Below are 12,230 nucleotides of genomic sequence, written 5' to 3'. Positions count from 1 at the left end.
CGCAGGAAGTGAGAGAGCAATGGGAACTGTAGAGGGCATTCAAATGGGAGGATGGTGTCTGGAGGAAAGCAGACAGGTTGGTAGCACCAGCGTGTATACAGAACATATTGCTTGAACCAAACCATGGGCTCTCCATATACATACAGAGGCCATGACAGCAAACCTAGAGAGAATGCGGTGGTGAAAGGGAATGGGATGAGATGTGGCCAAGTACTGCCGCAGATGCACGGTTTGTGCAGAACACAACCCAGAGAGACCCATAAAAGTTAAGATGGGGCACCAGCCCAGACCTAGGGGACCCTGAGAACACTTTCAGATGAATTTTACAGGGCCACTATCACCTTCCCGTGGGAAAACATACTGCCTGGCCAACATAGACCAATTCACCCGATGGGTAGAGGCATTCCTGACCAAAAGCTGCACTGTGACCTCTGTAGCCGGAATATTAGCGGAGGAGGTAATGCCGAGGTGGGAAGTACCCCTCCTGATCGACTCCAACCAAGGGCCACATTTTACAGGCAAGGTCATGAAGATTGTCTGCCAATTACTCGGCATTAGACAAAAATTCCACATTCCCTATCACCCCCAGAGCTCAGGGATGGTAGACAGAATGAATAGAACGCTCAAAAATGCTTCAGGTAAGGCTATGCAAGCCTCAGGCAGAACATGGGCTGAAGTGCTGCCAGCCAGACTAATGAGATTAAGAGCCATCATGAATCAGCCAACCGGGCTAACACCATAGGAATTAATGACTGGGCGAGCAATGCAATTGTCAGAGACAATAATAACAGGTGGCATGAAAGTGGGTCCACTAAAAGACAGAATGCGGCGATATGTGATAGAATTCAGTGCCCACTTGAAAGGGACGTGGGAATCTGTAATTGATAAACAGGTCAAAAAGGACAAGGCAGGGGAACTCAAAATCATCCCTGAGGTCCCAGCAGCAGGAAGCCGCATCCTGGTGCGAGCACTGCCTGACAAACCAGGCTTTGTCCCAAAATGGAATGGGCCATACAACATGGTAATAAGTGAGGACACCTATGCTTGCCTAGACATTAAAGGAAAAGGCGCATGGAAGCACTGGACCCAACTAAAACTGTTTAAAGACCCATATGACCAAACAAATGTCATTGGCCATTCTCCAGGTGCAGACAGAAATGGTGGGCAAGACAGTCATCCTGGGGGGAGTAGCAAAAACACAACAGAACAAACCACACAGCAGCACAACTGCACCTCCTGATGAAAACAACTTTGACTGATGACTTTAATAAAGTGTAAATACCTGTAAGCATTTTACTGTTTTTTTTAGTGTCATGACTGTCAGGAGCATGTCAGGATTTGAAGACAACCTCTCATATAAAACCATCCTAAGTTGGCATGGGAACCAAACTGTCTGCTACCCACTGGTGCGATCAGTAGAATCCCTATTTTGGGACCCCTCGCAACCTGTATACAGCAGACACCTTGGGAGCATCGTGTAAGGGACAGATAGGCAAATACAAAGGGGGCTCCTGGGTAGATGTGTGCAGCTGAGCAGGACCACCGCCCCATGGGGCCAGGCCTTCCTAGCCTAGGGAAGGGAAAATCCGGTAATTATCCACTGTCTCACAGGACAGGGATGGGGATGCGTTTATGCGCTGGTTCCCAAAAATGACTCATGCGTTCAGACACAGTGCACTTATCAGCACTGTACAGTCACCAGGGGACAGTTTATCTGCACTTGCAGTGAGCAGGCATGCTTGAATGTGACCACGGGCAAACAATTCATATGTGGTCAGTGCAATGGCACCCATGTCAACTCCATCACATGGACATGCCTGCTCGATACTTAATGGTTTCCTCCCACAGTCCAAAGATGTGTAGGTCAGGTGAATTGGCCATCCTAAATTCCCCATAGTGTTAGGTGCATTAGTCAGAGGGAAATGGGTCTGAGTGAGTTACTCTTCAAGGGTCAGTGTGGACTTGTTGGACTGAAGGGGCTGTTTCCACACTGTAGGGAATCTAATCTAATCATTCTCAGGGAGAGCGATTAATGCCCATTACTATAGCAATGGACTTCCGCGCAGACATTGAAACTGACAATGACCGTGCTGAAATCAACAAAGGCTGCGATGGAACTGACAATGACTGCAGCGAAACTATGAATGACTGCAATGTTTACAACGAACAAACTATGTTATAGAGACAATAACCTTATCACTGTCCTATTATATCACAAAATGAATAAAAATATCTTGACATGTGCTCCTGGTTAAGAGAAGAATTACAGCTGCTCACTGTGCTGTTGGTGTCTTTCTCTCTCCAGAGCTCCAGTATTTCCTTGTACAATGAACTCTGTTGTTGAACCCTGACTCTGACTCCGAGGCTGGTGATTTTCCCCACAACAGTATAAAAGCTACGTTCTTCACAATGAAGAATTTTCACTCGAGTACGGATGTATGTCTTATCCACATCCTTTTTTTGATAAATCAAAGGGGTTAAACAGCAATAGCTAAGAGCTTCTTTAAACAGGTATCGCCAGATTACTTAATGGAAGAAGACAGCTCAATGCTGAATACAGACCACATTGAAGATAGATGCTAACCCCTCCTATATTGACACACCCAGGAAGATTTCACATTTTTTAATAAAACAAGCCACTAAACAATTTGAACAGGTGACTAAAATAAAGACCAATTTCCAAATTACAAACTCAATTGAGTGATGTTTACATATACTCGTCTTAGCTGAAAATGTGTTGCTGGTCAAAGCACAGCAGGTCAGACAGCATCCAAGGAACAGGAAATTCGATGTTTCGGGCCAGAGCCCTTCATCAGGAATGAGGAGAGTGTGCCAGGCAGGCTAAGATAAAAGGTAGGGAGGAGGGACTTGGGGGAGGGGCGATGGAGATGTGATAGGTGGAAGGAGGTCAAGGTGAGGGTGATAGGCTGGAGTGGGGTGGGGACAAAGAGGTCAGGAAGAAGATTGCAGGTTAGGAGGGCGGTGCTGAGTTCCCCCCACCGACTGAGACAAGGTGGGGGGAGGGGAAATGAGGAAACTGGAGAAATCTGAGTTCATCCCTTGTGGTTGGAGGGTTCCCAGGCGGAAGATGAGGCGCTCTTCCTCCAACCGTCGTGTTGTTATGTTCTGCCGATGGAGGAGTCCAAGGACCTGCATGTCCTTGGTGGAGTGGGAGGGAGAGTTAAAGTGTTGAGCCACGGAGTGGTTGGGTTGGTTGGTCCGGGTGTCCCAGAGGTGTTCCCTGAAGCGTTCCGCAAGTAGGCGGCCCGTCTCCCCAATATAGAGGAGGCCACATCGGGTGCAGCGGATGCAATAGATGATGTGTGTGGAGGTGCAGGTGAATTTGTGGTGGATATGGAAGGATATACTTGTCTTACCCAAACCTAATGAGTCCATTTAAATTTGTATTGACCTTACAGAGCTCAACAAGGTAGTCATGAGAGATATCCACCTAAACCCATGGCTATTAATAGTTTAGCTAAATAATCCAGAAACTGAGTTTTCATGAAACTCAAGATGAACAGTAGACTCTGGCAGATGCCATTGGATGAGAATTCAAAATGATCTACCATATTCATAACTCCATTTTAAGATATTTTGCTTCAACAGCCTGACAATTGGGAATGTCATACTCCAGAGATTTTTCAATGCTCTATAGCTAATACTTCACAAACTTTTCAAGGAGTTGTACGCCATGTGGATGACATATGGATCCATGGGAAATAGTCCAGAAGGGTGATAAGAAAATGCATGCAGTTCCAAAGCACTTGCACATAGAAGGAAGAACCCTTAACAGAAATTGTAAATTCTCCGAAGAATCTATTCACATCTTGGGACACATTGTCAACAATGATGGAATAATGACAGACCCACAGAAGACAAAAGCCATTTAGGAGTTTGGCATTCCAAAGTCAGTTCTTAACCTCAAAAGAACTTGAGGGATGATAAATCTTTTGCCTCACTTGGCAATTACGACAGAACCTCTGAGACAATGCTTAAAGACAACATAAGAATGATGTTGAAACCCCCATCAAAAAAATGTGTCTCAGTGGGTCAAAGACAGATTCATGTCTGTGCATGTCATAGCCATTACAATGTACTTATTCCAAGCATCACAGCAGCTGATGCTTCAGCTACAGTCTTAGGAGCAGTATCCTTTAAGCAGCAACCAGCTGAGTTCATAAACCAGTTCATTAAGCATTGTGTTTGATGAAAAATGCTGACTTTGGCTATGCTTGCTAAATTACAGAACCACTTCATTCCAGTGTTGTTCAGTAACATCAGAGTTGCTGATGAGCAGAAAATTGAAGTCTCAGCTCCCTATTCTACCAAAGAATTTGATGTCAAATATACCTCCATGGAACTATCAAGATGTATTTAAGAGGCAGTCCTATTACGTGCAGCAATTTCAATGACAGACAGTTGACACTTTTTGGGCTAGGGTTGTGGATAAAAGCTTTTTTTAATTCATTCACAGGATATGCCATTCTTCTTGCCTATTACTTATTATTCATCACAATTACCCCATTTATTACCCATCCTTAATTGCCGCAGAGGGCAGTCTGGAGTCATATGTATGCCAGACAAGGTAAGGATGGCAGTTTCCTTCTTAAAGGACATTATAGAGAACCAGATGTGCTTTTCTAACAACCAACAATTGATTATTGGTTTTTATTAGATTCGGAAATTCCAGATTTTTTTTAACTGTGCCATGGTGGAATTCAAACCTGGGTTTCCAGATCATTATCTGGGTCTCTGAATCAACAGTGCAACAATAATACCACTAAGCCTTCACCTCCCCCAGTTGAGGTCATCCAAGGAGTAACAGACCAGCAGAGATCATATGTTGCTTGGAGAGTCATAGAATCATGCAGCACAGAAGCAGTCCCTTCAGTCCAACTTGTTCACGTTAACCAGGTATCCCAAACTAAACTTGTCTTTCTTGCCTGCGTGTCGCCCATATCCCTCTATATCTTTCCTATTCATGTACTTATCCAAATATCTTTTTAAATGTTGTAACTGCACCTGCATCTACCACTTCCTCTGGCAGTTCATTCCACATATGAACCACCCTCTGTGTGAAAACATTGCCCCTCAGGTCGCGTTTAAATTTTTTTCCTCTCAGTTTAAAAATATGCCCCTAGTTTTGAACTCCCCCACCCTAGGGAAAAGGCCTTTGCTATTCACCTTTTCTACGCCCTTCATGATTTTATAAACCTCTGTAAGGTCACCCCTCAACTTCCTACACTCACAGTAAAAAAAGGTCCCAGCCTATCCTTACAACTCAAAGCCTCCAGTCCTGGCAACATCCTGAAATCTCGCATGAAAGAAGCATAGGAACCCTATTCCTTTGTAGATCTATCATCCAATACTGATTGATGCAACAGATGCAATGAAGTGAATGCAACAGACCTACAGCCTGCTCACTGTCAGTAAAAGAATCAAAGTTAACAGTCTTCAACCCTAAGCTCTACAGATACTAAAGAGAACACACTCTAGGAGAATGACGAAAATTCCAGATCACCTGAATTTATGAAGTCAGACACTTGGTGTGAGATGGGGAAGTGGCGAGTCTAATGGAAAGAAATCTTGGTGGGAGATGTTGGAAAGGATGTAAAGATTGAAAGAGTTAATATTGAGGAATGCCTTATACACCATCATTTATAATGAGGTCACCTGGACATCTGGCAGAACAGCTAAGGATCTTGAAGGAATAAGAACCAACAGGTCCTCCTCAAATTATCTGTAACAACGTCTACCATATCAACATGTAATTAGTTCCTAAAATGAAATAAACTTCATCTTGTTCAACACAAAAGCCCTTTCTAGTTAGATCAGTACATGATTTTCCTCTATCACATTTGACCAGACAGGCCCAATAGATCCCCACACTTAAAGAGGATGATGGCAGCACACCAACATGGTGCATGCAGACATGACTTAACTGCAAAAACAACAGGGTAGAGGACAGGAGTGATTAAATGAGTAAAGGGATGATGGTACAAGGTACAAGGAGATGAATTTGGGACTTGTAAAGAACAAAACATGGGTTCGTTCAAGTTGCAAATGAGAAAAAAAAAGAGGAGATATGGAAAATAATTTGGAACAGAAGGCTTCTTTGAATTGACGATAATTTGGTCAATTAACCTGCATTAACCTGCTGGCTCTGTTACAAAGTGCATCCCCACCACAGACAATACCTTCTCCAATTCAATGGCTCTCAGAAATATCCTTCATTATAAGTACATATCTGCCAAGGAATGGTGATTATTGTTGATATGATTGCATTATTATTTTCAGAAACACTTTGTTTTGAATGACATAATGAAAACAATACAAAACTGAGCATCAAAACTACTGTAACAGCCAGAGCAGCAGAAAAGGTTTAACTGCAGCATGATGCTCAGACTAGCTCTCCACTAAAAGCCTTCCCCGTACTTATTACGCAGCATCTCCAACACAGGACGTGAGAACTCAGGTGGACCCCAGATGGCACTTTCATATTGATGAACCCGTGCTTTATGCAGATCAATGTACGTACTTCTGCCAATATTTCCCCACACAATCACATCTTTCACATCTGCGGAGAGAATGAAGAAAAGGCACATCACTTACATAAACATGAACGAACCATTTGCTGATATGTACACTTGAAAACAATTTTAGCAATACAATGTTGAAATTCAGAATCAACCTAAAGAACAGTCTCACCTTTGTGCAGATTTGAAATGCATAAAAGACAAGTAACTCACTTACATTTTATTTCCACTCAGCCTATATTAACTCAAACATTGCAGAAACTACAGTTCATCAGTATCTCTGTTTTAATGAGTCGCTATCATGAGTAGCCCTATGGGGCATTACTAATGAGCAACATTTGAGGCTCCTTGTCACCAGGAAGCACTCCCTGATCTCAGCAAATGGGTCAAAATATTGAGCTTGCAATGTTACTGTGAGAATTACAGGGTTCTCTGTGCTTGGTGGGTGTGAATCTGTATCTAAAAGTTCTATAGTGAGCAGGTGGCATCAGTTTTGATTCATTTTCCCCCAGAGCAGGGGCACTTGGAAAAGATGATGCAGATCTGTCCACAACAGACTGGGAGAATGGGGGCAAGCTAAAGGAACAGGTAGGCATACTGCATACTTCAGCTGGTTTGTTCCTGTTAGTGAATGGTTGGGGCAAATCAGTCCTTGTAAGATAAATTAATGCTCTTGCCAATTCGCATATATTTGAACGATGGTTGGTCACAACTAGATATTTTCTAATCAGGCTGGTCAGAGATGTTATTTCACCTAAAACATAGACAGGATTTTAACTTGGGTCTCCTATTCTATGATTCCTGGTTCAGGGGTAGGGATACACTGTGCCACAAGAGTTGGGCTAATAACAACTGGAGTCATTGTCAACCGTGATTCAGTTGACTGAATAGACACCTGAGCACCAATTCCAGTCAGACACTTGCCACAATTGGAGTACTCAAGTTAAAGGGTTTTCTTTTGAGAGCAACATTAAATCACAGCCTTGACTACCTTCTCAGATGGACATAAAAGATTCCTAAGCGCTCTTTACAGAAGAGATGGGGATTTCTCTTCACTAGCCTGACTAATATTTATCCCAAATGGGATTTATCTCATTGCTGTTGAGAGAGCCTGCAGTGTGTAAGTTGACTACAATGGCTTCTATATTACAACTGTTTAATAATTTACTATACTTTATTGATTCTTCATCAAATGATTTGGGATGCCATGAAAGGTGCTATATAAGAGCGCTTCTTTCATCCAATTTAAAATTTAATCACCACAGAGACAAAAGCACTGGCAACCATTTCCAAAGAACAGACCCATGAAAATCCAACATGAAAAATCTTAAGTAAGAAATAAATTAGAAACAGAACTGATGTGCGCTCATGGGCCATAGATGACTGATGGGCTGAAATGTGAATATTCCTGTTCTAGTAGATCCATTATTCTGTGCTGATGCATTACAGCCAAAAATGACACTTTTCCCAACAGCCACTGCTGCAAGCAAAGCAAACCCCAAATTTAATAAAACTATCATATACAATCAGAATTCAAATAAAAAGATCAGGGATGAGCTAAGACTGTTATCTAATCTGGTGGCTATAAATATCTTGAACTTACTTCTCACGTCATCCAAACTCTTTATTAAATTGATTCCTCCCAACTCACTCTTAGGCTACATCATTTTATGTATAAACCATATGAATCCTCTGATTGGTTTCCTAAATGTGGCTCACTGTCAAATCTCATTGCTCTATACATTATCAGAACCCCTTAATTGGATTTCAGCCTGTTACTAATTCCAAGATGTCAGTTATTAGATACATAAGTCATTTAAATTGCTTGATTGATTCTAGTCTGTAACTCCCTCTCAGATATCTATTTTTCTGTACATAAACCATCAAAACTCTTAATCAGATTTCAATTTGTAACATTTTCCTAGACAGGAAACTGGCACTTACTCAATCATAAGCAGTGAACTGGTTAAAATATTACTTATAATTTGTATTGTTTTGAGTTACATATGCACTGGTTCCTATTGTTCCAGCTGTAATTTGTTTGCATACACTCTTGTTCAGAAGTAAACAATGCAATGGTCTGAATCTTAATTACCCTCTGCATCCTGTTTGAGCATCATTGCAAAATATAATGACATGTTCTTTCTGCCCTAACCCCAATCCATCTTTTGTCAAAAATTAACTTTAAAGATGTGGCAGTCAGATCAAAGCAAGCTTGAGCATTCAATTAGTGTCATTTGCACCATTAAAATCAGGAAGTCAGAAGTAAGAGTGATGTTGGATACAGATTGCTTACACAGGAAACTATGGAAATATGCACAATAACAGTTAAATATATCATACAGGGAATAACACAAGGCATGAAGTATGTGAGAGTATGCATTTTGGAGAACTTGTACTATTCTGAACAAGGGTTACTAGACCCGAAACGCTAACTCTGCTCTCTCTCCACACATGCTGCCAGACTTGATAAGTCTTTCCTGCATTTTCTGATTGTGTTTCTGATTTTCAGCATTTGCAGTCCCATGTTTTTTTTTGGTTACAGAACTTGGTGGGTGATGCTTTGAGGACAGTGAAGAACTTTTGATTGTATTTTATACGGTAATAAAAGACGAAGCAAAGACTACTTAGAGTATTTGACAGCCACATCCCCCTGACCTCTATGACAACAGGATGTTTCAAACAGTCATCCCCCACCACCAATATACCCCTCTGGATTGTTGAGCAACATCTCCTCTGACTGTGCTCGTTTCCTTCATTAAAAGATGTTGTTACGAGAATCCTATTGGCCTAAGCCATGCATGTCTTTTTTCTGGGATACCTGCAGCTTTGCTTTTCCCCCATAACAAATTTTCCAGTACATTGCATGTCATTGTGATGCAGCAGTGAATGTTATTATGGCAGAAGTGTTATGATGCTCTAGAAAGAGTAAAAACAGCTCTGGAGTTATTTTTTATAAGGCAACATAGAAAGTTGTCAGTCTGTCCTAAGGGATGCATAAATTATGGGGTTACAAATCACACAACACCAGGTTATAGTCCAACGTGTTTAGTTAGAAGCACTGGCTTTCAGAGCACTGCTCCATCAGGTGGTTGTGGAGGACACAATTGTAAGACACAGAATTTATCACAAAAGCTTACAGTGTGATGTAACTGAAATTATACATTGAAAAATACCTTGATTGTTTGTTAAGTCTCTCATCTGTTAGAATGACCATGTTAGTTTCACTTCTTTCATATGTAAATCACAAAAGTTTTTTGAAAAGTTGCATTCTCAGGTTAACTTTAACAATTGGTGTCAGCCCAGATAATGTGTTGAAGGTGTTCGCCCCCTGTGTGCTGTTGTCTGTGTCATAATGTTTAGACTGATTCTAATCTAAAAAATGAGTTAACAGAGTGTTATATGGATTCATGTAGTTTTTGAGCAAAGTACATTGTAACTCTGCGAGTACAAATTCACCCCACAAATATATATGTGTATGTGGGTTTGGTTGGTGTGTGTGTGAGTACACACGTGGGCTGGAGTGTTGTGGGTGTCTGAGAGAGACGGTGTATATGTGTGTGTCTGTGAGTGCAAAGGAGTCTAAATCTGTGAGAGTGTGCATTTGCGAGTGTGGGATTGTGTGTGTGTCTGTGTGCACGTCTGTGTACAGGAGTGTGTGTGTGTGTGTATATATTGCAATGGTGGTCACCTGTAGTGTGACATGAACCCAAGGTCCCGGTTAAGGCCCTCCCTATGTGTACGGAACTTAGCTATCAACCTCTGCTCAGCCACTTTTTGTTGCTGTCTGTCCCGAAATCCACCTTGGAGGTTGGTCACCCAAAGGTCCGAGGTTGAAAGTCCTGGACCACTGAAGTGTTCCCCAACTGGGAGGGAACACTCCTGTCTGTTGATTGTTGTGCGGTGCCCGTTCATCCATTGCCATAGCCTCTGCCTGGTTTCACCAATGTACCATGCCTCAGAGCATCCTTGCTTGCAGCGTATGAGATAGACAATGTTGGCTGAGTCGCACGAGTACCTGCCATGTACATGGTGGGAGGTGTCCCCACGTGTAATGGTGGTATCCATGTCCACACTCTGACACCTCTTGCATTGCCTATCGTGACAGGGTTGTATGGAGTTGTCCTGAGAGTCGGGCAGCTTGCTACGAACAATGATCTGTTTGAAGTTTGGCAGTTGTTAAAGGTGAGCAGTGGAGGTGTGGGGAAGGTCTTGGTGAGGTGCTCATTGTCATTGATAATGTGTTGCAGGCTGCGAAGAACATGGTGTAGTTTTTCAGCTCCTGGGAAGTACTGGACAACGAAGGGTACCCTGTCGGTTGCAGCACGTGTCTGCCTCCTGAGGAGATCATTACGGTTCCTTGCTGTGGCACGTCGGAACTGGCGAACAACTTCAACACATTATCTGGGCTGACACCAATTGTTACAGTTAACCTGAGAATGTAACTTTTAAAAAAGTTTTGTGATTTACATATGAAAGAAGTGAAACTAACATGGTCATTCTAACAGATGAGTGACTTAACAAACAATGAAGGTATTTTTCAATGTATAATTTCAGTTACATCACACTGTAAGCTTTTGTTATAAATTCTGTGTCTTACAATTGTGTCCGCCACAACCACCTGATGGAGCAGTGCTCTGAAAGCTTGTGTTTCTAATTAAACATGGCCGACATTTCTGCCACCTCCAAATGGACAATGACCTGGCGTTGTGTGATTTTTAACTTTGTACACCCCAGTCCAACACCAGTATCTCCAAATCATAAATTATGGAGATCGAGAGTAATACACATTTTATATACAGGATAATAGGGTTGGGAAAATTATATAAAAGGTAACAGAACTTCAGGTATGCCTCATCTTCACCATGGATATCCAATCCCTCTACACCTCCATCTGCCATGACCAGGGCCTCCAAACCCTCCGTTTCTTCTTCTACCGATGTCCCAAACAGTACCCTTCCACCGACACTCTCATTCATTTGGCTGAACTGGTCCTCACCCTCAACAATTTCTCCTTCGAATCCTCCCACTTCCTCCAGATCAAAGGGGTAGCCATGGGCACCCGAATGGGCCCCAGCTATGCCTGTCTCTTTGTTGGCTACGTAGAACAGTCCATCTTCTGTAGTTACACCAGCACCACTCCACCCCCCCGCCGTCTTCCTCCGCTACATCGATGACTGCATCGGCACCACCTCGTGCTCCCGCAAGGAGGTTCAGCAATTCATCGACTTCACCAACACATTCCACCCCAACCTTAAATTCACCTGGACCATCTCTGACACCACCCTCCCCTTCCTGGACCTCTCTATCTCCATTAATGACGATCGACTTGACACTGACATTTTTTACAAACCCACAGACTCCCACAGCTACCTGGATTACACCTCATCCCACCCTACCTCCTGCAAAAGTGCCATTCCATATTCCTAATTCCTCCGCCTCCGCTGTATCTGCTCCCAGGAGGATCAGTTCCACCATAGAACACACCAGATGGCCTCCTTCTTCAGAGATTGCAATTTCCCTTCCCACGTGATTAAAGATGCCCTCCAACGCATCTCGTCCACATCCCGCACCTCCGCCCTCGAACCCCACTCCTTCAACCGTAATAAGGACAGAACGCCCCTGGTGCTCACCTCCCACCCTACCAACCTCCGCATAAACCGCACCATCCGCCGACATTTCCGCCACCTC

At 42.9% G+C, this 12,230-nt stretch overlaps 1 protein-coding gene across 1 annotated transcript in view; it reads right to left on the bottom strand.

The window, feature by feature from the left end:
- The window catches only part of mdh1b (malate dehydrogenase 1B, NAD (soluble)), a 53,037-nt gene that overhangs the window by 27,439 nt on the left and 13,368 nt on the right, over nt 1–12,230 (bottom strand). Inside the window, exon 6 of the mRNA XM_060828163.1 lies at nt 6,439–6,580. Coding sequence (XP_060684146.1) covers nt 6,439–6,580 — 142 coding nt within the window. The remainder of the gene's footprint in view (nt 1–6,438; nt 6,581–12,230) is intronic.

This window comes from Hemiscyllium ocellatum, chromosome 7 (assembly GCF_020745735.1).
Source record: "Hemiscyllium ocellatum isolate sHemOce1 chromosome 7, sHemOce1.pat.X.cur, whole genome shotgun sequence".
Taxonomy (NCBI): Eukaryota; Metazoa; Chordata; class Chondrichthyes; order Orectolobiformes; family Hemiscylliidae; genus Hemiscyllium; species Hemiscyllium ocellatum.
The sequence above is the reverse complement of the archived record's forward strand: the minus strand, read 5'-3'. Positions and strand labels throughout refer to the sequence as shown.